The sequence below is a fragment of the Myotis yumanensis genome, unplaced genomic scaffold (genome assembly GCF_028538775.1).
Source record: "Myotis yumanensis isolate MYYU_CA2020_CCGP unplaced genomic scaffold, mMyoYum1.0.hap1 SCAF_2, whole genome shotgun sequence".
Lineage (NCBI taxonomy): Eukaryota > Metazoa > Chordata > Mammalia > Chiroptera > Vespertilionidae > Myotis > Myotis yumanensis.
The window spans coordinates 17,808,757-17,835,371 of NW_027223753.1; the positions used below are offsets into that span (position 1 = coordinate 17,808,757).

General features: G+C 41.7%; 1 protein-coding gene across 1 annotated transcript in view; it reads right to left on the reverse strand.

Moving 5' to 3' along the window:
* Nucleotides 1-1,250: 1,250 nt before the first annotated feature.
* DNAJC8 (DnaJ heat shock protein family (Hsp40) member C8) overlaps nt 1,251-26,615 on the reverse strand; it is a 28,208-nt gene continuing 2,843 nt past the window's right edge. The window contains exons 3-9 of the mRNA XM_070404505.1: nt 15,919-15,975; nt 12,017-12,083; nt 11,405-11,499; nt 9,817-9,888; nt 4,481-4,572; nt 3,058-3,133; nt 1,251-2,061 (exon numbers count right to left, since the gene is read on the reverse strand). Coding sequence (XP_070260606.1) covers nt 1,939-2,061; nt 3,058-3,133; nt 4,481-4,572; nt 9,817-9,888; nt 11,405-11,499; nt 12,017-12,083; nt 15,919-15,975 — 582 coding nt within the window. The 3' untranslated portion in view covers nt 1,251-1,938. The remainder of the gene's footprint in view (nt 2,062-3,057; nt 3,134-4,480; nt 4,573-9,816; nt 9,889-11,404; nt 11,500-12,016; nt 12,084-15,918; nt 15,976-26,615) is intronic.

Here is a 26,615-nt window from a genome sequence, read left to right on the forward strand (position 1 = left end):
TCTGCCTTGGTCCAGTGTTAACCACCCCACCCGCCCTCATGCTCGAACTTGGCGGTAGTTGGGATGTGCTCAGCTGCACTTGGAGGACAGTAAGACACCCAAGTTTCTGACCCCTCCAAAGGAAGCAAATCAAAGTTGCAGTACACGAGATTGTGCCTTGTGATCATTATTCCTCTTTACTCATCTACAAAATACTGTAGCAAGTCTAATTTCAATCACCCAGTGTCTCATATCTTCGTCATTTCTCTGTAGCTCACCTTATGTCCCTCCCAAAGGCTGTCTCTCATAGCCAGCAGGACATTTGAGTATGTACGTTGAGCCACGTACTTTCACACATTAATTCTCAAAGTAATCAGGACCTTCATTTAACACAGAAAGAATATTGGCAACACCCATTGGGCACTGTGCAGCTACCTTATATATGCCACTAGAGGCCCAGTGCATGGATTCATGCACATTGAAAGGAAATTAATTAGGTGACCAGCAGGGGAGGACTGGGCAAGATGGGCCAGACCCACCCTGGAGCCAATCTCCCGCAGTCCCTCCTTGGCCACCAGGCTGCACCTGGGGCGGTGCCAGGGCTCAAAGGGTGTCTGTGGAACAAGCAGGGTCCCTCCAGCAGGTGGGGGTCCCTTGGCCTGCAGGGATCGGGCCCAAACCAGCAGTCTGACATCCCCTGAGGGGTCCCAGAGTGCAAGAGGGCACTCTGCAAAGTTGCTGTCCCTCAGCAGCTCCTGCATTGAGCGTCTGCCCCCTGGTGGTCAGTGCACATCATACCTATTGGCCAGTCGAGTAGCCGGCCAGTCGCTTAGCCTTTTTTTAAAAAATATATTTCTTTATTGATTTTTTACAGAGAGAAAGGAAGAGGGATAGAGAGTTAGAAACATCGATGAGAGAGAAACATCGATCAGCTGCTTCCTGCACACCCCCTACTGGGTATGTGCCCGCAACCAAGGTACATGCCCTTGACCAGAATCGAACCTGCGACCCTTGAGTCTGAAGGCCGACGCTCTATCCACTGAGCCAAACCGGTCAGGGCCGCTTAGCCTTTTATGTATACTAGTATAGATGGCTACTCCTCCCTAAAAACTGCCACAGTAGTCTATATTCCCATTTGGCAGATGAAGAAACTAAGGTTTAGCAAATAAGGTTTAGCAAATAAGGGAGCCAGAACTCCAAAGGATATCAGGGTTGGACCAAGCCAGACAAGGGACCCACCTTGGAATAACACCTGAAGACTACAGTAATGGTTAGGGTATAAAAATTTATTACACATACAGAATACGACCACTAATGAATGCAGACAGGCTAGGACAAAATGGTGTTAGATGGAGGACAGCCAGCTCTTTGGAAAGTGAGCAGGTTTGGATGGCGCAGAGCTTCATGCCACACAGATTGGTCAGTCAGACGGGAAAACACATGCCTAACACCCAGGACGTCAGGGTGTCAAGCGACTGCTCTGTGTGCCCACTGCCTTCCCTATCTGACCTGTGGCTCTGAAGGATGCACACCCAGAAGCGAGACAGGGAGGCAAAGGGGCTTCCCCGGGTGGCCCGGGCTTGGATCTGAAGTCACAGCAACACCATTTTAAGCAATGTTTAATTGGATGATTTCCACAAACTATACACGAAGTCTCTAACCATGACAATTCAGTGAAGTACAAAACATTAAGTTACGGGGTGGAGAAGGCAGCACCAGCGGTGGCACCTTCCGATCGTGGTTGGCCTGGGGGTAAGGGCTGGAGGAAGGTTCCTTTTTAAACCAAGCCCCTCATTTCAATGTACAAAAGAATTACTCTGATTGATATTAAATTGTATTGAAAACAAAATGGCCTAAAAAGCAAATACTATTCTATGTTGGGGGAAACGGGAGGAGAGAATGAGTCCTTCAGAGCAGGTGGGAGACGGTGGGGGAAGGTCCGTGGCTCTGGCCCAGGCGTCACTCTCGCTGCTCCATTTTGACTTTCGGTGGTCTCAGGAAGGTCCGATTTTTCTTCTCTTTCTTCCCCTTTGTATTTGCTTGGAAGTTTCGCCAGCTGTCCACACGACCATCTCGACTTTCCTAAACACAAACGTGGTTGGAGGGAAGGAAACTAGTCAATAAGGGGAAGGGCCTGACCTGCTCTGCCACTGCCTGTAACCTAGCTCAGCATCTGGAACAAGCCTTTGCCCAGGAAAGTCGTACCACCCCTAGAAGGCAGGATAAGGCAGCCGCAGGTCAGAAGTGGAAAACACAATGAGTAATATTCATATCAACAATGAGGCCACCCTTTGTTGGGGACCTCTGGGCTGGACAGTTAGCACATGCTACTTCTAATCCTCACAAAAAGCTGACTGATCTGTGTACAGTGCCACTCGCATTTCACAAATGACAACACCAAGGCTCAGAGAAGTCAAATCATTTTCTCAAAGCCATATGGCCAGCCAGTATAATACAGCCACTCTTTCCCTGCATCTGTCCTACTCCCCACCAACACTTGGATGGAGGCTCAAAGCCAGCACCAGCTGTACTGAGAGGGCCACTAGGGACTTCTTCCTCCTTATCAAGGGGCCTACTCATCTTCTCTTTATTCATGCATGCAGTGGTACAAAGTCATCAACTCTGGTTAGCCAATCCCTACCCTGAGACCAAGTGTTGCTCAATTCAGATAACTAGCTGTGCACCTGAAGGATGTAACTAGAGTGTCAAAGAGGAGTCGGGTTCAGAAGCCAGAAGTCTCTCTGTAGGCAGGACATCAGGTCCATAAGAACCTCGGTTTCTACTAAAAGACCTCTCCATGTCTGCCCCTAAATTAAACAGGCAGGCCATTTTTCTTGAGCCTACTTAGCAGCGTGTGCCTACCACAATCTCTAAGACACCATTCCGGGACCCTCACTGCCCTTGCCAAGGCTACAGAGCTCACAGGAGGCTGAGGCAGGGCAACTCACTCTTCCCCCATATCCCATTTCCCTGTCAGCCCCAGTCAATCCTGGGAATGCTCCGGAAACCAAGTTTCTTTGCTGGGAAGTTTTCTTATTCTGGAATAAGAATCCCTCCCTGACCACCTTGGAAATTTACCTCAAAGTTTTTCTGCCACTCCCTTTCGCGTTTGGCTTTTTCTTGAGCTTCAATTTCTTCTTCCCTTTGTCGCTTCCTATGAGGAAAGCCAGACTGTAGTACTTATACAATACTTAAGAGTGTGTGCTAACTATACAAGTTAAAGCATCTCCCCACAGAAGCAAACATATAAAGTAAATCGATTTCCTAGGATTTTACAAAGATAGCAGCTGACTTACCCTAGCCAGTTTGGCTCAGTGGATAGAAGGTCAGCCCGCGGACTGAAGGGTCCCATGTTCAATTCAGGTTAAGGGCATATACCTCAGTTGCAGGCTCAATCCCCATGCAAGAGGCAGCCAATAGATATGTCTCTTTCACATCAATGTTTGTCTATCTCTGAGAGGCAACCAATAGATGTGTCCCTCTCACATCAATATTTCTCTCTCTCTCTGACTCTCCCTCTCCACTCTCTCTAAAAATCAATGAAAAAATATCCTTGGGTGAGGATTAAAAACCACAAAGAAACACAACCAAAGATAGCTATCTGAGAAGGGCCCAAAGTACAATAGTGTGGTTAAGGCCTGGGGTGGGGCTGGGAGAAGAGGGATAGAGGAAGTAAAAGGGGGAAAATTGGGGGGCATCTGTAATATTGTCAACAATGAAATAAAATAAATTTAAGTTGTTTCATAAATGTCTCATTTTAAAACATGCAGATAAGACTATGGGGAAGACATAAATTTTCATTACACAGATAGACAAGATCATCAAAACCCAGCCAACCCTAATTGGAGGTTCTGCGCTCAGCCACTGACAAACTATCTCGAGAACCCAGGCCACCTACTTCGGTAGAATGACCATTACAATTACAGAGGTCCTTACTCAAAAGGATCTCTGCACAAAATCCTATCCCAAAAGAAGAACATTTCATAAACCTCAACTAGCAAAACCTAATTATTGCTTAACACCAATCCACAAAATACATAAACTAAGTTACCAGTAAACTCAAGATTTCTGATGAGCCAGGGAAAACATACTTTAGGACAATAGACATTGCATATGTGATTATACATACGTGTGTGTGTGTGTGTGTGTGTGTGTGTGTGTGTGTGATACTACAACTCACCAAAGCTGCAGCCACCAGACACAACAAGTTCTGGCCTCAGTAACAATGGCCTCAATAACTGCCTATTTCACTCCAGGAAATCAGGAAGAAAGTACACAGCACCCTTGATTATAAACTCCCTGTGGACAAGTCTATTCAGCATTTCCCAAAGTCAGAATTTCTTACCTTTGTGATTCAAAACGTTGGCTGTTTCAGATAACTATTTTAGATAATTGTTTAAATGACCTACTACATTATTCCTTCTTTGGAAAAATCCCCAAAGAGCAATGTTAGTTAATCTAGGTATTTAAATATGGTTTAAGTGAATATATTGATATATACCTTTCATGCATCTCTTTGGCTTCTCTCTCCTTCCTTTTAATTTCCAGCTCAGCAAAGAGTTTCATGGTCTGTTTGTATACCGCTTGTTTGAACTACAAGAAAGTTAAGAACCAAAGAAAATAAAATTAAATTATTTTACCAACTACTTGAATCAAGTACTTTCAGATGGAGCCCAAGACAAAAGCAGACTAGAACTCGGCAAAGAAAAGGATCTTCAAAGAGAACCACTTAATTATGGTCTCGAGAGATAAATAACACATCTACCTCTGAGATATTTCCACCACTTTCACCATCAGATGATACATAGGAAACTACGTCTTGTAAAAAGCACTACCTACTCATCACAACCATTTGAGATTTTGGAGGATCCTTTGTGCCAAAAACCTTCCAAAATTAACTTCCTTTTCTTTTTCTTTTCACAAAAATTTTATGATTACTCTGTGCTAGGCACCAGACTAGATACTAGAGATATGAAGTTGTTATCAAGAAGACCAGTCTTAGGGGTCTATTAACTGTGGCAGGGCTGTAATTGCCACCCCACCCATCCCATCATCTCCTCTCCCTCCATCTAAAATCCCTTACCTTAAGGCACATTGTCACCTAACATAAAAGCCTGTGTTCCTAGGCTTCCTTGTAGCAGAGTGAGGTCCACGTAACTTAAGTTTCAGCCCATAGGATAATAGGAAAAGTGATGTAGCAACTTCCTGGATGTTCTCAGAAAGAGCAGGTTTATCCCTTCTTGCTCCTTCCCTCTACTCTGAACTCTGAGGATGGGGCAACATCCTTGTTGGAAGAGTCAGAAAGAGTTAGCATATTAGATAGAAAACAGAACTCTGACTGGCCGGACGTAGCTCAGTGGCTGAGCATCAACCTAGGAACCAGGACGTCATGGGGGTGGTCAGGACACATGCCCAGATTGAGGGCTTGGTCCCCAGTCGGGGGGCGTGAAGGCAGCCAATCAATGACACTCTTTCATTATTGATGTTTCGATCTCCCTCTCCCTTCCTCTCTGAAGTCAATAAAAATATATTTTTTTAAAAAAGGAAAGAAAACAGAAGAAAAAAAATGTTGGAGACCAAGATGGCGGCGTAGGTAAACACCGGAGACCGCTGCCGCAAACAACCATTTCAAAAATACAACTAAAAGACTGAACGGACATCACCCAGAACCACAGGAAGGCTGGCTGAAGAGAGACTCTACAACTAGAAGGAAAGAGAACAGCAAATCGAGGCTCAGAGGCGGCGCAGTGTGGAAAATACAAAGGTACCGAGGTGCGCGCGCAAAGCGGGCTGGTGGCTGAGGGCGCGGTTGTCGTTTTCTGTCGGGAGTGAGTCTCAGACTCTGGGCTCCAGATCCGGGCGAGTCTCTAGGGACCCAGACTCAAACGGGAGAAGCGGGATTATCCGGCATCAGTTGGGACCTGAGGGCAGCTTTCTCTCCGAGGTTTGCAGCGGCTGCCGGGGTTCTGAGAAGCAGAGCCTCTGGGAACGGGACTGAGCGTGGCCATAACTGCTCCCTCCGCCCGCCCTGTTGATCCCGCCCCGCCCAGGCCCTGCGCACAGCCATTTGCCGATCGATCGCCTCAGGCAAAGGCTGGATTAGCGCCTCCCCAGAAGGCAGACGTTTTCCATACAGCTGATTCCTATAGCCAGTTGGCCTGGGGGTCAAATCCCTCTAGTGTTAACTACAACAATTAAGGCTTGGCTAGGACAAGACTGCGCACAGAGACCACAAGGGGGTGCACCAAGAAAGCATAAAAGATGCGGAGACAAAAAAACATGACAGAAATGGAGGATATGGAGCTAAGAATCGCAATTTTGAGGGCTTGCCATAAATTTGTGCAGAGCCTCACGAAAACTAATGAGACCCTCGATGCTACGATAAAGAAATTAGAAAGTAAGCATACACGGACTGAAATAAAGAATATTATACCCAATAGCAGACCAGAGGAGTACAATAATCAAACCAAAGATTCGACAAAAAACACCCAATTGGAAAAGCAAAATGAAAAAAGAATCCGAAAGTGTGAAGATAGTGTAAGGAGCCTCTGGGACAGCTTTAAGCGGTCTAATATCAGAGTCATTGGAGTGCCAGAAGATGAGAGACAGCAAGATATTGAAAACCTATTTCAAGAAATAATGGCAGAAAACTTCCCCCACCTGGTGAAAGAAATAGACTTCCAAGTCCAGGAAGCGCAGAGAACCCCAAACAAAAGGAATCCAAAGAGGACCACACCAAGACACATCATCATTAAAATGCCAAGAGCAAAAGACAAAGAGAAAATCTTAAAAGCAGCAAGAGAAAGAGGCTCAATTACCTACAAGGGAATACCCATACGACTGTCAGCTGATTTCTCAACAGAAACTTTGCAGGCCAGAAGGGAATGGCAAGAAATATTCAAAGTGCTGAATACCAAGAACCTACAACCAAGATTACTTTATCCAGCAAAGCTATCATTCAGAATTGAAGGTCAGATAAAGAGCTTCACAGATAAGGAAAAGCTAAAGGAGTTCATCACCGCCAAACCAGTATTATATGAAATGCTGAAAGGTATCCTTTAAGAAGAGGAAGAAGAAGAAAAAGGTAAAGATACAAATTATGAACAACAAACATGCATCTATCAACAAATGAATCTAAGAATCAAGTGAATAAATAACCTGATGTACAGAATGAACTGGTGATTATAATAGAATCAGGGACATAGAAAGGGAATAGACTGACTATTCTTGGGGGAAAAAGGGGTGTGGGAGATGCGGGAAGTGACTGGACAAAAATCATGCACCTATGGATGAACACAGTGGGTGGGGAGTGAGGGTGGAGGGTGGGGTGGGAGCTGGAAGGAGGGGAGTTATGGGGGGAAAAAAGAGGAACAAATGTAATAATCTGAACAATAAAGATTTAATTTAAAAAAAAAAAAAAAAGAAAAAAAAAAAAAGGAAAGAAAACAGAACTCTATCTCTAAAACTTCCCCCCCAAATATAAAGTATTTTAAATATACAAAGAGCCGAAACCGGTTTGGCTCAGTGGATAGACTGTTGGCCTGCGGACTGAAAGGTCCCAGGTTCGATTCTGGTCAAGGGCATGTACCTGGGTTTCGGGCACATCCCCAGTGGGGAGTGTGCAGGAGGCAACTGGTCGATGTTTCTCTCTCATCGATGTTTCTAACTCTCTCTCTCTCTCCCTTCCTCTCTGTAAAAAAATCAATAAAATATATTTTAAAAAATTAAAAATATAAATAAATAAATAAATAAATATACAAAGAAAGTTAGAAAATAACTCATCATGCAGATTTCATAGAACCTACATCCTAAAATCAGAGGCACTGGAGAAAAGAGTAATATATGAAGAGAAAAGTAAGTAAAAGAGCCCCAAAATTTCTCGCTTGTTATATTGTTACTGTCCACAATGAAAGCAGTGCTGACCAACTCCAATCTCTAATAAAGACAAACATCAAAGGAGTAAAAGAGTCTGTCATGAATATTTTAATATCTTTAAAAGCTCTAAACTCTCCTGGGTGAACAGTTACTGGTGATTGTCAATATTTTATATTTTTCTGCTTTTTCCAAATTTTCTATCATTAGCATATGTTCCTTTATAATCAGAAAAAAAGACAACTAACATAAAGTTAGGGTGCTTGCCTGGCTGGTGTGGCTCAGTAGTTGAGCACTGACCCAGGAACCAAGAGGTCACCAGTTCGATCCCGTCAGGGCACATGCGTGCTCGATCCCCAGTAGGGGGCATGCAGGACACAGCTTCGATCAATGATGTTTCTCTCTCAACGATATTTCTATCTCTCTATTCCTCTCCCTTCCTCTTTCTAAAAATCAATAAAAACTTATTTTTTTAAAAAAATAGGGTTTTAACAACTTAGAAGAACCAAGGAATATTTGTAAGAGGGCCTTCAGAAAAGACTACAGAGGGTAATTAAAAGGAAGAGAAAATAAGACTGAGGAGAAAAAAACTAAAATACTGGAAGAGAGTTAACCCAAAATAGGTGACCACTGGAAAATATAGCCTAGTAGTTCTCAAGCAACATTACTGTCATGATGATGGGACCAGTCACTGTTAGCAAAATCAATGAAGCAAGAGAAGTTGCAAAGAAGTTTCCCTAGCAAGACAGCCTCTTCTCTATAAATCTTTAAAACCAAGATAGGTATATGGATAACTTACATGCTGACCTAAGTTGAGACAAGATTAAGATGACTTTAAATTTTTCAGGCTAAAGAGGCAAAAACACAGAAATATTTAAGTAGAATCTCTCGCTTAACCAATCTCCAATAAATAACCCACTGGATTATCCAATGCTCTCCATAACTGTAAATTATTACCTAGAGAGCACAATGAACTCATGGCTCATAGACAGCTGTTTAAGAGTCACTTGTGGCCGAACCGGTTTGGCTCAGTGGATAGAGCGTCGGCCTGCAGACTCAAGGGTCCCAGGTTCGATTCCGGTCAAGGGCATGTACCCTGGTTGCGGGCACATCCCCAGCGGGGGGCATGCAGGAGGCAGCTGATCCATCTCTCTCATCAATGTTTCTAACTCTCTATCCCTCTCCCTTCTTCTCTGTAAAAAATCAATAAAATATATTAAAAAAAAAAAAAAAAAGAGTCACTTGTGGCCTGGCTGACATGGCTCAGTTGATTGGAGGGTCATCCTGTACACCAAAAGGTGGCAGGTTCGATTCCCAGTCAGGGCACATATCCAGGTTTCGAGTTGGATCCCCGGCCGGGGTACATGCAGGAGGCAACTGATAGATGTTTTTCTCTCACTTCGATGTTTCTGTCTCTCTCTCTCTCTCTCCCCCCCCTTCCTCTCTGTAAAGTCAATCAACACATAAATAAATAAAAATAAGAGTCATCTGTGATTTTTCTCAAAGCTGTCTGTACCAGTTGCAATACTATACTTGTGTGATTTAAATATCACAGAAATTCATAAATATGGTTATAAAAATGACTACTGTTTCTTTTAAAACTAAGTACAATGCTTTACAAAAATTCAATAAACATAAGTCCCATTTAAAAATAACTGCTATTGAATGAAGTACAGGTGAGATATCTGGAAAAGATTAGGAATAAAATCATAAATATCTAGGACTTTGCTCTATATTTCACAAGTACCGACATTTTTAAAGTACTTCAAAAGAAATTAAAAGTACTAAAAACTATAGATAATGCTTCATTTGTGTGTTTCATAAAATAAAGTCAACTACAAACTCCAATACATACTCAATAAATGTTTATAGCATGTGTGCAGCATTCTTTAGACTTCTCTCTCTTTAACTCACCAGTGAACCCACACACACCAGGTAAGGTGGCTTTTCCCTCATTTAACTCACCAGCTCTGGATCATCCTCCTCCACATTTGTAGGTTTTCCTTCCTTCTTTAATTGCTTTTTTCGCTCTTTCACCTAAAAAAAAATTGTTTTCATCAAAAAATGAGCGCTCATAATTTAAGAATACCCACGAGCCTGCACACACACGTATGTGTACTTTTCTATACGCACAACAAGAAGTTTCCATTGCGAAAAGAAGAGCCTCCCCTCCAAAACAGCAATGCAATCAGCAAGAACTAGGAGCAAGGGGTTCTTTCTCCCGCCTCATCTAAATCCATCGACTGGCAGGATGATGGGACCGTGAGGGAGCTGTCCCCACTCATCAAATCCTAGGCCAGATCCAATGAATTCAACACACCCACTTATCTTGCACAGCTTGTGGTTATGTGTTTAGTAAAGAAAACATTGTGTGTCAAGTTTTAGAAGCAGCTACAGAATAAATATTGGCGTGTTGTTTTTTGGCATTTCTACAACTGCATTCTTTTATTTTCACTGTGAAACCCCTCTGCACCAATAATTTTCACATCATGTTAATTGGTGTTTTTACCACTTTGGCAACTATTGAGATCCCAAAAAAGTCAAATATACTCATCCACACAAGAATGACATCACTCCATTAAGCAATCACTCAGGGTTGTACACCAGCAAAAAGCAGTGCTTTCCAAGCTCAGAAAGGCCCCACTGCCACCTTGTGGTCAGAAAGACTGAGGGTGGCTCCTTTACAAGCAAAATTCAGATGAAAGGAAACTACTACAATGATTCAAGTACGAATTTTCAGGTACTTTTCTGATTTTTTCAGAATTGGGCCTACACGTGCCATTTCCAACACAAGACCAGTAGGATATAATTATGGTCGTCCATGTCCTCTTTTTACTCCTTTTCCTCATTAAACTTGGAGTCATTATTATTATTGGTTATGAAGTTCTGTTTTAGATTCCAAAGCTCTTCAAAAACATCCATATTCACTTCTGACTGAAATAGCCCTTATAAATGGTCTCAAGATTCTTGCCCCGCAAGTAAAAAATTAAACAAAAACCTTTCTTACCTCAAGCAAGCCACCTTAACATTTCCCGCCACTCAGATTTCAGTAATGAAAAAATAACACCAGCTCTAACTAAATTTATTTCAATTGAGTCCTTCCCTGTTGTTAATACAAACAGGTAGCTCCTCCTTTTTAAAAAATTTACTCATATCCTCTTGCCAGCCTACTTCAAGCCCATGTTCCAACCCCTTCACAGGGACAAGCATAAAAATCAAGGGTCAAGTGTGACCATGGCTGCTCCACTTCTCCACTCTCAAATGGAGTAATGTGACCTGTAAAGAGAGGACAAAAAGGCCATCTCTCCACAACACAGGACTGGTAAGGAAAGAGGTCGGAGCAGTGTCCTAACCACTCTTCATCCTGAGGTGTAGGGGTGAATTAATAGTTTTAGGCACACACTATTCACGACCACCACAGCAAAGTGGTGGAGACCACATATGCAATCACAATTTCAACAGTAGGCATTGCTATGTTAACATTTACCCTTCTACAAGTTGCCCACGGCTTGCTAATACTTCCTGTAAACACAGCAGCTCTATAAATACTTACAGTGTGTTCCACGTATTCTTTTCCTGCCTGAATTACATCCAGGGCCCTCTTCTTTTGTTCCTGATCCAGTAGCAACTTGTAAGCTTTGTCCACAGCTAATGCAAAACATTGAAATTAACTGTTTCTGCAAACACCCTCTGCAAGTCTGAACTATACTCAGGCAGTGTAAACGGACTTGTGCCATCTAAAAGCATTCCCTACTTTGTTAAATTATTTACTGTTGTTAAACTAATTTTAAAAACATATAACTATAGCAATGACTTTCCTTGAGAGCCTTGGAAAAAATTAAATATACACTCAAGGCTAAATACACCACATCCAGGTTTAATCCAGTGATAAAACATTGCCAGTTATTTTTTATGTTCAGAGAAAAAAAGGATCCTATGCAGTAACAGTCTTTGTTGGCACATAGAAGCTTTAACAAAGCAAACTTAAGGTCTATTTCTTAAACAGCGACATTTTGCTTTGGAATGACAACTGTTCTTCTACTGAAAACCAGCTTCTTCATGACCAGAAGACAAAACTATTAAATTCTTTTCTTGATCCAGGACAAGGAACAGTTCGTCCCTAACATTGACTATATTATTCAGAAGCAGGTAAACTTACAAATACCTTCAAAAGCCTTTTGTGCTCTGTCAGCATCATCTTGATTTTTGTCAGGATGCACCAAGATGGATAACTATAAGGAAAAAGGAACATTTACTCTTTGCCTGCATTCTTTAAACCAAAAGCTCTAAGAAACTGTGGCAAAAAAGACTGTTAGCCAGAAGCATTTTTTAAAAATATTTTTTAATTGATTTCAGAGAGGAAGGGAGAGGGAAAGAGAGAAACATCAATGATGAGAGGGAATAATTGAATGGCTGCCTCCTGTATGCCCCTCTCTGGGGATCAAGCCTGCAACCTGGCATGTGCCGTGACCGGTAATTGACCGGTTACCTCCTGGTTCGTGGGTCAATGCTCAACCACTGAGCAATACCAGTCAGGCCAGAAGCATTTTTTTAAAATTAATAAATATCATAAAATGCCCAGAAATACTAGTCTTTAACAAAATTCAAGCACCAAAAGGTAAATGCACAACTGGGAAGCATTTAGGGTTTTAATCACAATGTTGAGGATAAATGTAAGCCTAGTATTATGAAGATGTGTGATCACAGGAAGGAGGAGGGACATTGAAAACTACCAAGTTCCTGTTAGGTTCCTTATTCTGAGCACTAAGGAATAGGTATGGGACATCCTCTCTTTCATTAAAAGAACTTCTAATATTAAACTGTGGTTCTCAGTTCTGGCTGTGCTCCAATCCTGTGAAGCTTTCAAAAAATACAGATGTCTACTTTCCACCCTCAGAGCTTCTGAATGAGCCTCTGGCATCTGTACTTCTTAAACCTCTACTAGAATGGGTATCAAATAATAGTAAGGAATTAGTGTTAATTTTGTTAGGTGTAACAAGTAGTTATGCCAAAAAAAATGTCCTTTTTTATTTAAGGAGATTCATGCTGGAGTATCAGGTGTCTGTGATTTACTTGTCAAAAATTAAGCCAAAAATATATGTATAATGAAGCAAACTGTTGCAAATAGATGGTGAGTATATAGGTGTTCATTGCTTTATCCTTATAACTTAAAAATTTTAAGTCAAAATAAAAAACAAAAATCTCCACAGCTGATTCTTTTAGATAGTCATGGTTAAGAACCACTGACCTACTGCCACTGACAGACAGAAACCAAGTAGTTGGAACAGAGGGACTGTGTTGAGGAATGACAGTAAGTGGGAATCTAATGCTAAATCCTCCATTACTAGAGACAGAACCCCGGGGTCTAATTCCAACTTCCATCATGTACTGGCTGTAAGACCTTAAGCAACTCACTTAACCTATCTGCCTCATCTTCCACCTATATTAGGTACTTACATTTCACTGTGTTGTTTTAAGGTCGAAATGAAATAATGCAAGTAAATAACTTAGCATATTGTCTAACCCACACTGACAACAGTTACCGTATAACGAGGACATATATGACAAGACCTATTCTAGTGCTTTACTGTAGTACCTCACTTAACCCTCATTAACAACCCCACGAGGTAGACACCATTATTATGTGCATTTCACAATTAAGGTTAACAGGCACAGAAAGGTTGAAAGTAACTTGCCCAGTTCAAACTTGAAATTTTAGAGAAAGAAAAAAACTGAATACATGTAAGTGCAGAGAACTCAGGAAGAAAAAAAAACTATAAAATTACATAATGGGAAAAGATTAAGTAGGCAAAGATAAAAACATCTTGGCTTAATAGCAGATCATAAGATGATTATGAGTCAGCAATGAGGGGGCAATTACTGTATTCAAGAGGCAAGCATGCCCTAGCCAGTTTTTCTCAGTGGTTAGAGCATCGGCCTGCGGACCAAAGAGTCTCAGGTTCGATTCCTGGTCAAGGGCACATACCTCAGTTGCAGGACCGAAACCCGGCCCAGGTCAGGGTGTGTGCAGGAGGCAACCAGTGTGTCTCTCTCACATCAATGTTTCTGTTTCTCTCTCTCTTTCTCTCTCCCCCTCCTCCCTCCCTTCCACTCTCTCTAAAAATTAATGAAAACCCTAGCCAGTTTGACTCAGTGGATAGAGCTTCAGCTTGCGGACTGGGTTCAATTCCAGTCAAGGGTACATACCTCAGTTGCAGGCTTGGTCCCAACCCGTTGGGGCGTGTGCCAGAGGCAACTAATTGACAAATCTCTCTCACATCGATGTTTCTCTCTCTCTGTGTCTCTACCCTTCCCTTCCACTCTGTCTAAAAATCAATGGAAAAAATACTCTCAGGTGAGGAGTAACAAAAAAAAAATCAATGGAAAAATATCTTTGGATGAGCATTAAAAGACAAAAAGAAGCAAGCATAACACTGAGTATTAACAAGGATGTCATGCAGGAGCTAAGAATAATATTCAGCACTGGTCAAGCCCTTCTAAATATGTAGTACAGTGGTTTTCAACCTTTTTCATCTTGTGGCACACTAATTACTAAATTCTGCAACACACCAAAAAATATATTTTTTGTCGAACTGACAAAAAAGAAATAGGCATAATTTACTTTTTTTAAATTAACATCCTAGGTTTTTTTAATATTTATTTTTTTATTGATTTTTAGAGAGAGAGCAGAAGGGAGAGGGACAGAGAGATAGAAACATCAATGAGAGAGAAACACTGATTGGCTGCCTCCTACACACCCCCTACTTCTAGAAATGGGGCCCAAAATCCGGGTATATGCCCTGACCAGGAAATGTACCAGCAACCTCTTGGTGCATGGGACAATGTTCAACCAACTGAGCCACACTGGCCGGGTACAATAGGTATAATTTTGATTCATTCACACCAAACGGCTATTGTTGTTGGTTGTTGTCATTTTTTTATTTGATAATCTAAGGGAAAAGAGGTCAGTGCCCCTGACTAAATATTCAGGTATTGCATGTTTTTCAAATTCTTGCAGCACACCGGTTGAAAACTGTAATACATAACAGAAATAAAGACATTGGGGAAAGTTAAAAACAAAACAAAACATGAAATACATAGAAAATCCAATTTGTAAAGACATTATCGGGATTGTGATTATTCAACTCACAGAAGGAAAGACTGAAGGTTTACTCAACTCTCAAAACTACTTTGTAGCTCAAGCTATTAAATACTAGAGGCCCAGTGCATGAAATTTGTGCACTTGGGGGAGGGGGACCCTCAGCCCAGCCTGCACCCTCTCGCAGCCTGGGAGCCCTCAGGGGATGTCCGACTGACAGCTTAGGCCCATTCCCCGCCTAAGCCGGCAGTTGGACATCCTTAGCACTGCCACAGAGGCAGGAGAGGCTCCCACCACCGCCACTGTGCTTGCCAGCCGTGAGCCCCACTTCTGGCTGAGTGCACTGACCACCAGGAAGCAGGCTCCTGCATTGAACATCTACTGCCTGGTGGTCAGTGCATGTCATAGTGACCGGTCATTCCGCCATTCGGTCAATTTGCATATTAGCCTTTTATTAGATAGGATATAGGATTAGACTGAACAAGAATCAGACATTGTGGATCTCTTTTCCTAGAGAATTTCTACAAAGCACTCCTTATATTAAACCAGTTATCTCCTGGATAGTCATTTAAATTTACAAAAGAAAATTACTAAGGAATGGGGTCTTAAAAGAATAAAGAACTGTTACAAATCATTTAACATGTTCTCTCCTGGAAGCCAGGGGACTTAGTATGACTCCATGTAAGTGCTACAATTCTGCTTGTACTTCTCCCTTTTAATTAAGGGGCTAAAGAGATTCTATTTGGATATAAAATTCATTCCACTCAGAGGTAAGCTATGACCACCAAATACTTAAGATTTTATGTCACTATAAGGTTTTTATCTGAGTTACATAGCCTTAAGTTTAAAAAAAAAAAAAAGTTAAATGTTGGCCCAAACGTCATAACAGCAAATCTTAAGAAAACCATCACATGCTTACATTTTCAAAATGTTCAAACTCCATCCATTACAGAAAAATAGTACTATACCTGCCGAAACCTCTTTTTTATTTCTTCATCTGTCACTTCAGGATCTATCTGAAGAACCTGAAAGAATCAAAATCAACACTGTAAAAAAAATTAAAAGACCTCATAAATTTAAGAGATGCCCAATAAGTATACATATTCTAATCAACTTCTAGAATAGTTCTCAGTCCTAGCCAGTTTGGCTCAGTGGATAGAGTGTTGGCCTATGAACCAGAGAGTCCCAGGTTCAATTCCGGTCAAGGGCACATGCCTGGGCCGCAGGCTGGATCCCTAGTAGGGAGCGTGCAGGAGGCAGCCAATCAATGAATCTCTCTCATCATTGTGTTTCTATCTCTCTCTTCCTCTCCCTCTCTTAAATCAATAAAAAAATAGAGAGAATAGTACTCAGTATTCTAGAACTGTGCCTGGCACACAGTTCTAAAAATGCTCCAGAAATGTTAATGAGCAAATCGATAACAGAATAATAGCTATTCTGTTTTAGGTTTTCAATACAGTAGTTACTTTCACTCCATCAGAAAAATAATAACTTACCTTATACCCAGAGACATATTCCAAACTGTAAGAAAATATTGTATTTCTCCTTCATTCATTAATAAAAGTACCCACACCTCCTATCCCCTACTTACCTTTGCAAATGTGGAAAAAGCATAGAACTCAACAGGGAAAAAAATAAGACTGGCTGATTTTCACCTCAATTGAGAAGTGCCCACTTGGCGCCACTTTATATCTATAATTTACAGGCCCGATAGTTCTCAACCCAGAGTGAACATTGCAATCACCTGTGGAAACCTGACATCAAGGCCTGAGGCCCCCCTGTAGGAAAGTCTGATTCCAAATGGCAGAAATATCTGTTTTGTTTTTTTAGCAACACTGTTTTAAAAAATAAATTTAACTATTCTTCTCCAAGCCTGGGTATCCTGGTGTTGACATTCCTCATCAAGGATTCTAATCCCATTACCACAAATACATACATGCATTCAAATATTTTATGTAGTAGCTACTACCTGCTGAGTACACTATGTACTAGAAATGCAAAGATAAACAGGCAAGGGAACGTGTGTGTGTGTGTTTAAAGAACTTTACTTTTTTTTAATATATATTTTATTGATTTTTTATAGAGAGGAAGGGAGAGGGATAGAGAGTTAGAAACATCGATCAGCTGCCTCCTGCACACCCCCTACTAGGGATGTGCCCGCAACCAAGGTACATGCCCTTGACCGGAATCGAACCTGGGACCCTTCAGTCCGCAGGCTGATGTTCTATCCACTGAGCCAAACCGGTTAGGGCAGTGGTCGGCAAACTGCAGCTCAGCAAACTGCGGCTCGAGAGCCATATGCGGCTCTTTGGCCCTTTGAGTGTGGCTCTTCCACAAAATACCGACTTCTGCACATGGGCCACGAAGTTTCAATCACACTGTACGTGCGCACCCACACGTGGTATTTTGTGGAAGAGCCACACTCAAGGGGCCAAAGAGCCGCATGTGGATCTCGAGCCACGGTTTGCCAACCACTGGGTTAGGGCAAACTACTTTTTTTTTAAGTTTTTTTTTTTTTTTTTAGAAAGAGAGGAGAGGGAGAGAGATAAACATCAACTAAGGATCAGTTATTAAGGGGGGTGGGAGAGGAAAAAAAAATCTTGATATGAAAAATACCTACTGTCCTGGCTGGTTGTTCAGTGGTTAGAGCACCGGCCTGGGGACCAACAGGTCACAGGTTTGATTCAGGTCAAGGGCACATACCTGGGTTGCAGGTTCAATCCCAGCTCCCGGTCGGGGTGCATGCGGGAAGCAACCAATTGATGTGTCTCTCTCATCAATGTTTCTCTCTCTCTCTCTCTCTCACCCCTCTTCCTTCCTTCTTTCCATTCTCTAAAAATCAATGGGAAAAAATATCCTTGGGTGAGGATTAACAAAAAAAGAAAAATACAAACCAGAGAAATTAAAACTGAAAAGTAATCTGCTAAGCCTAATCAGATGCTTAAAGGGACTTAGGAAAACCTGTCAAGTAATGTCAAGATTTATAGCAAGCTTTCAAAGCATTCAAACAGCCCAACTATAGCAGAATTATTGGTATGCAATGAAGTTGAATCAACCATAACATTCAATAGACTTTTGAGATGTTCTTATTAATTTGAGAGAAGGGATAGGGAGAGAGAGAAACACCTATGAGAGAGAGAGAGAGAAATCGATCGGTTGCCTCCCACACACACCCTGACTGGGGATCGAACCCTAAAACTGGGTATGTGCCCTGACTGGGAATCGAACCAGCAACTTTTCAGTGCATGGGACGATGCTCAACCAACTGAGCTACACCGGCCAGGGCTCAATAGACCTTTGCAGGTTATGACAAGAGCATACCCATTCTCAAATGCAAGGCATACAACCAGAGGTGAGGGAGAAAGAACTTTAAAACAGAATTTTCAATAGTCAGTGTGCCCCTTCATACCTTCCCAAGGGAGAAAGGAATTGGGAAAAACTCAGAGAGAAAGAATGCAGCCATGTAAGATTTACAGATAAAGAGAGATAACTGTATGTACACATATATTCAGAGAACTTTACCTTACTGTGGTTCTGGGGAAAAGGAATGCATTAGAGCAAACCAAAGTCCAACAAACCCCAGAAGGTGTCCAAAATGAATGAGAAAGGATGGTAAACTTTCCACCTTCACGAGCACGCACACACACCCACACTCACACACAGCCTCCAATAAAACGAGCCAAGAACTAATCATGCCAAATATAATTCATAAACTGGTTCCTAAGTGGTTTTTTTTAAAGCCATAATTTATATTTTTTTGGGCAATTGGGACTATTTGCAAGTGGACTCTAGGCTGGATTATATTATTGAAATAATGTTGTTTTTCCTAGGTGTGGTCATGTGTTGTGGTTATGTGAAAATGTGCCCTTGTTTTGAAAAGATAATGCTCAAGTATTTAGGCATAAAGAGTCACAATGTCTGCAGCTTACCTTTAAATGATTCGGCAAAAAGAGGGTATGTATACTTACATAAATAAATACATAACACACACACAAAAAGGATTTTTTCCAAGTTATAGCACGTGTGCACTGATTACCAGCAACAAATATTCACCGAGTGCCTTCAAAGCTAATCCAAGTCCTTTCCTATCTTTAAGAGTTGTAGGCAGCCATGAAACACAGTGAAGACAATGACCATTACCTGTGGCCCAAATCTCTTTGAAGCCAGATTTATTCATTGAATACAAACTTTTAGGGCACACAGGACTGCTAGATACTGTGCTCACAGACTATTTTCATGGAATTTAAGGTCTAGCAGGGTGGGTATCGACAGTAATAAGTAGTAACCCTTACAGAAATGATAAATGCCGGGGAGTGTTTGAGATCTTGCTCCCTGCATGTTATCAGTTTGGCTCGAATAAACTCTTATAAAATTTCCAAAAAAAACAAACAAAAATGATAAGTGCCACATTACCAATATGGCTCTAAGGAAGCACACGGGATGTTCAGATTCTTGGAAGATTTTTCTGAGCTGTGTCTCGGGCTTTGGGGATACTGCAATGAAAAACCCACAGTCTTGGAACACAAAGAGTTCATTAATCATCATACAGCAATAAAAATGCTTGACTGTGGCATTTATATAACTTCCCAAACTCAAATAAACTGTAAGTCTCCTTCTTTGGGGCCTTAGACTTAAAAGAGGAATCCAGCCTTAACATCACACCTGAATTCTCTGACATGTTAAATACCTTTATTTCCAAGGTGCTGAACAAGATAAACAGAAAATAAAATATGTGGTACCATCTGCTGGAGCCTTAAAGTTAAATTAAAAATTTTTTAAAAAGAGCCCAGCTGGTGTGGCTCAGTTGGTTGAGTGTCATCCCATGCACCAAAAGGTCACCAGTTCGATTCCTGGTCAGGGCATATGCCCAGATTGTGGGTGTGTTCTCCCATTGGGGTGCGTGTGGGAGGCAGCCAGTCAATGTTTCTCTTTCATGTGCCAAGATTCTCTCTCACTCGCTCCCTCTCCCTTCCTGTCCCTGAAATCAATAAAGCTTTTTTTGTGGTTTTTTTTAAAGGAACATGAAAAAGGTAGGACTGAGCAGGGGCACAGGTCTACTGGAGCTTATGGAAGGAAGCGGGAGAGAGTTCTTAATCTAAGAATTACAGAATGCATAAGAAAGATGACTGCATAATGGCTGAAGGTTAGAAATGTATTCAAATACAGAGCTGTTGAGATGGCAGTCAGGAAAAAAAATGCTCCCTGGAAAAGGATTCCTGTAGTAAGACTCTTAATTCCCAGACTAATGTCTGCCTTTTCTACCTGCTGCTCAGTAAGGTGGTGTATAGGAAGACTATTTACATTTCAATTGATAGCTGAGAGGACAGCTACTACTGCATTATTTCTCCTTACTAGAAAAAGACCAGTCTGCTTACATCTGTAGAAAAATCTGACTCATTTAGATCAGGGGTGGGGAAACTTTTTCTGCCAAGGGTTATTTGGATATTTATAACATCATTCACTTAATATAATTAATTTACTTAATATAAATTTGTTGTTATGAAATAAGCTCCTACATTTATTGAATTTTGAGTCCCACCTGTGGTTGCGCTGGCAGCGCCAGACCAAATGATTTCTTGAGCCCATGGGCCAGACGTTCCCCACCTCTGATTTAGATGTTTCGATAGTTGTTACATAAAAAATACATCACTGATTTCCTAAATCATTAGGAACACCTAATTCTGACTTAAGTGTTAAAAAACAACTTAGTGACACCCTGGCCAGTGTGTTAAGTGGTTAGACCATTGGGTCTTGAGTTTCATTTCTGGTCAGGGAAAATACCTGAGTTGCAGGTTTGCTCCCCATCCTCCACCTGCACACACACACCCTCCCCGCCCTCCCGCCCCGGGTCAGGGCACATGCAGGAGCCAATGTGTCTCTCTTACATTGATGTTTCTCTCTCTCTCTCCCTCCCACTTCCTTCCACTCTCTCTGAAAGGCAATGGAAAAGATATCCTCATGTGAGGATTAACAAGAAAAAGCAACTTTGCCCTGACCAGTTTGGCTCAGTGGATAGAGCGTCGGCCTGCGGACTGAAGGGTCCCGGGTTCGATTCCGGTCAAGGGCATGTACCTTGGTTGTGGGCACATCCCCAGTAGGGGGTGTGCAGGAGGCAGCTGATCGATGTTTCTCTCTCATCCATGTTTCTAACTTTCTATCCCTCTCCCTTCCTCTCTGTAAAAAACCAATAAAATATATTAAGAAAAAAAAAAAAGAAAAAGCAACTTTATGACACCCATCCTATAGAGTGGCCAGCACATTTGTATGAAATAGAAAAGACAAAACTTCTAATGGACAGGCATGGAATCCTGCCCACTCAAATACAATCTCACACCTTCCTAAGTGTGCCCACCTCCTCACATCTTTATGCATCCAAACATGTTTCCTATAGTCAAGACAGGAGCTACGGAGTAGTGAGTTCCACTTCCAGAACCACATTAACTAGTAGGTCATTACAATCCTAGCTTTTCATACTGGTCCTATTATCTGTCACTCCTCATCAATCAGATCTCCACAGAAACCCTAATTACCTTAACAAATAAATGGCTAAGTTATACTAGTATGATTACTTGTCCCCTTTTCATGTACTATGCTCAATTTAAAAGTATGACTTAACAGAAGCTGATAGAAAGAACATACCATCATCAAGTTCTTTATTACCCCCTCAAATTATCTCCCCCTATGCCCGCCCTCCCCAAAATCTTATCAAAAGTATTTTTTAAGGTTTTCGTCTTCGCCTTCTCTTTCTGAGCAATGCAATACAAATACATTAAGTGGCGCCAGGCAAAGCAGACATCTACTTTGGGTGGGGAGTCAAGATGGCCCAGAGCAGAGTGGGAAAGCCCATCTGTAATGAAGAAAAAAAGACAGTGACAACACTGGGAGTGGTGGCCAGTCACACGGTGCTAGAGCCCAACCTGGGTGAGAGGAGCATTCACATAGAAGAGCAGACCAACATGGAATGCCGAAGTAGGCTAAGGAGGGCATCCTGGCATCACAGTGTGTTAGAACACAAGCAGGGGGGGACTGTTAACACTGGAGGGTGGCCCAGTGCAGGGTGTGAGAGCTCAAGAGGAAAGAGGGAGGCACGTCCATTGAATAAACCCCAATATAGGTGTTTGAGACTAAGCAGGGTAAGAGTGTCCACAAGGAAAGGTGGTCTGGCACAGGGTACAGGAGTCCAGGTAAGGCCATCTCCACAAAGGAGTGGCCTAGCATGGGGTGTGGAAGCTTGGACATGGTAGGGGAGATGCCCATACAGGAGGACATCCAATGCAAAAGGGCTGCCCAATACAAGATGTTGGAGCTCTAGCAGGATGTAGAGAGCATTTATGTAAAGTATGGCTGGCACAGAGAGCTAGAACCTGAGCAGAGTGAAGAGGGACTCCATGTAGAGGGGTGTGGACTCAAAGCCCAAGTAAGATGAAGAGGGTAGAAAAGGTGCCTGTTTGGCAGGGAGGATGCTGCAGCCCAAGAGGAATGAAAAGAGCCCCCTGGGGGTGGTGGGCACAAGAACCAGAATCAGGTGAGGAACATGCTGCATGGAAGGATGACCTGGCATGGGAGTTTTGAGCTCCGTTGTGGAGAGAATGGTTGTGCAGTGAGGCAGCAAGGTGGGATGAAGGCATTCACATAAGGGAAGGCATGGTAATGGAAGATCATTTGCATGTAGGAGGGTCAATTAAGTAAATACATTATTAGAGATTTCTCACTAGAGAAGGGAAATATAAACATGGAAGGGGAAAAAACCTAGAATAAACCATGGTGTTGGATTAAAATTGGGTGTAAATATGTATGTACACACATACACTCTCTCTCCTTAGCTCTACCTACCAATAGAATCTGGGAGAGTGAAATCCCAATTGCATTGAGTACACCTACCATTCAAATCTTTATATATATTTCAGAGAGAGAGGGAGAGGGAGAGAGAAATAGAAACATCAATGATGAGAGAGAATCATTGATCGGCTATATCCCTCATGCTCCCTACTAGGGGTGAAGCCTGTTTTCAATAGCCAGCAGAAAACACATGAAGAGCTTCAGCGACATGGCACAGCTTCACTGACTCGTAGGGAGGGATTTATTTATGACATACATCTTGCTTGGATCTGAGATTTTTACCAGAGGAAATGAGAGTGGAGAGTGGTGGCTTCCCAGCAGGTGCATGGCCTCTTTCCAGGTAAACTCCCCCACCCGCACTCTCACTGCGTCCCTGAGTTCCTGCAGCAACAGCCTCTCCATCAGCCCACAACCAACTGGGGATCGAGCCCACAAACTGGAATCGAACCCAGGGCCCTTCAGTCCGCAGGCCGACGCTCTATCCACTGAGCCAAACTGGCTAGGGCCAAATCTTGATTTTAAATACCATTCTTCACTGAAATGAACCAGGGCTCCTCTGTGAAATAGTTAATTCCAGGCTGGGTCAGGAAAAGTACAAGAGTGCCTAGTAATCCAAGAATGATGAAGAATATTAAAAAGACAGGAGCTCACTTGAAAGGTAACCTACTAGCCAAATTTGGGACAATCTGAGCATCAAAATAAATATCTAAATATAACCCAGTGACTAATATAGAAACCCCAAGTCCTTACTGACAAATAAATTAATAAAATGAAACTCTGATTAAGGACAGGATATTTATATAATCTCAAAGTACTTCCCCATAAAATACTTATTAATTACAGAAAAGGAAAAAAAAAGTAACTTCATGAAAAAAACCTAGCAGGCAACTCTTATTTTTATTTTTTTAATTGACTTGAGAGATTTGTTATTCCACTTATTTATGCATTCATTGGTTGTTTCTTGTTCGGTGCCCTGACAGGGGATCGAACTCACCACTTGGCATTATCAGAACAACACTAACCAACTGAGCTCCCGAGCCAGGGCTATCAGGCAACTTTTTTTTTGGTTAATCCTCATGGGAGGATATTTTTTTCCCACCGCTTTTCAGAGAAAGTGGAAGGGAGGGAGGAATGGGAGTGGGGGAGAGAGAAACATCTATATGAGAGAGACACATTGACTGGTTGCCTCCTACATGCAACTGAAACCCAGGTACGTGCCCTTGACAGGGAATCAAACCCATGACCCTTTGGTGCATGGGCCAAAGCAGTAACCACTTAGCACACCAGCTAGGGCAAGCAGGCAACTCTTCAAGTGATCAAGTTAACATGAACAGTAATGGGATAAATCAAAATCATGTACCAATTTTTTTTAAAATATGTTTTTATTAATTTTTGTGAGAGAGGAAGGTAGAGGGACAGATAGAAACATCAATGGGAGAGAATGAACATCGATCAGCTGCCTCCTGCACACCCCGCACTGAGGATCGAGCCTATAACCTGGGCATGTGCCCTGATCAGAAATTGAACCTGCAACCTCTTGGTGCATGGGTTGATGCTCAAACACTATGTCACACCAGCCGGGCAACCATGTACCACTTTTTTTAAAAAATATATATTTTATTGATTTTTTACAGAGAGGAAGGGAGAGGGATAGAGAGTTAGAAACATCGATGAGAGAGAAACATCTATCAGCTGCCTCCGGCACAACCCCCACTGGGGATATGCCTGCAACCAAGGCACATGCCCTTGACCGGAATTGAACCTGGGACCCTTCAGTCCGCAGGCCGACGCTCTATCCACTGAGCCAAACCGGTCAGGGCCCATGTACCACTTTTTAAGTTACAGAGACATGAATGCAGTATCGCTTCTGTGATATTCCTGCTAATATTGCATAAACCTATTCTAACATGAAGAAATATCAGATAAACTCAAGCTGAGAGACTTGCTACAAAATAAGTGGCCTGTAATCTTCAGAAATGTCAAGATCACAAAAGTCAAGGAAAGACTGAGGAACTGTTCCAGACTGAAGACTAAAGAGCCATGACAATTAAATGTAACAGGAGATTCTTAACTGGATCTTTTTGTTATAAAGGTCATTATTGATACAATGAACAAATCTGAATGTGGTCTGAGGACTTAGATGGTTATACTGTGGTTCAGTAGGAAATGTTATTTGTAGGAAGAGCATAAAATATTTCAGGATGATGGGAAAATGTATTGCCAACTAAGCTGCAAACAGTTCAAGAAATCATCTTCATAGCGTACTTGCAACCTTTCTGCAAATCTGAGATTATTTTAAAATAAAAATTCTCTCTTTTTTTTGTCTTTTATTAGAACTAAGAATGGGGACAATGATGGGTGGGAAAGAACAAAGACTTGGGGAGCAAGTGGGAGGCACTATCTCACTCAGAACACATGGGTCCTTACATATCTTCAAGGTGGAGGATCTGAGAGGGGAGGGAAAAGATCTTCTCTGTGCTAACAACTAGTATCAGGGAGAAACTCGGGGCCAATGACAGGAGGAAGCAGGGTGGCACTGCTCCCACCAAGGGGTCAACTTCTAGACCTAAGTAGCTGTAGCCCCAGTGAGAGGAATTACCTGGGGACTTTGCTAAGATAGGTTCCTTCCTCCAACACAAGACATGGCTGGGCAGAGGCTGTGCAGGCCAGGCCAGCCAGAGTCAGTCAGTCAGTCAGTCAGTACCCATGCCCCTCCCTCACTAATCCCTACAGGCCCCAGATAGGGACAATTCTAGTCAGTGGCTCCTGCCTTTGAAAAACAGACACAATGCCCTGGCCAGTGCGGCTCAGTTAAATCACTGGTTCCATTCCCATCGGGCACATGTCTGAGGTGCAGGCTCCACCCCTAGTAGGGGGCATGCGGGAGGCAGCCAATTGATGTTTCTCTCTCCCTCTCCCTTCCTCTCTAAAATTAATAAAAATGTGTCTAAAAAAAAAAATACAGAAACAATGGATGAACCTTGAAAATAGTATAAGTGAACTAAGCCAGACATAAAGAACAAATGTTGTATGATTCCACTATATGAGGCACCTAGAATAGGCAAATTCAGAGACAGAAAGCAGAACAGAGGTTACCAAGGTACAGGGTGTAGGAGGAATGAGGAGTTATTGTTTAATGGGTTTGGGGTTTCTGTTTTAAATGATGAAAAAGTTCTAGAAATGGTGATGATGGTTTGCACAACACTGTAAACGTACTTAATGCCACTTAACTCTATACCTACAACTGGTTAAAATGGTTACTTTTAGATTATGTATCTTTTACCACAATAAAGAGGTTTTTTTAAGCGCTCCATAAGTGTTATTTTTATGTTAACAATATTCATTTCAATTTATAACTGTGAATATGTAGAAGCTAATTTTAAAATCCTACAATAAAAGCATTGTTTAAATAATAGAGACTTTTAACATGTTGCAAAACTATATTTTATGTAACAACGCATTTAAAATAGCTTGAATAAATAAGTAGCATCAAGTATCTATATGATCCTCCTTATTTTTAAATAAAACTATTAAAACGTTTAAATATAAACAGTAAAGAGTAGCTAGAATTTCTCTTAGGGAGAATTATACATGAATGTTTATTCTTGCTTTCTTTATATTTCAAATTTTAATAAGAAATATGATTTACTTTTATAAAAAGGAAAAGTTTAAAGTTATAAAACTAAGGAAACCAAAAAACTCTATCTCCTTATCTAAAATCTTGTGATCATTTTTTAGCTGTTGGGATTTTTCATATTTTTTTAAACTGTGGTGAAACAGAAAATTTTAACAAGCAAAGTAAATAGAAAATCCTAAATTTATTAAA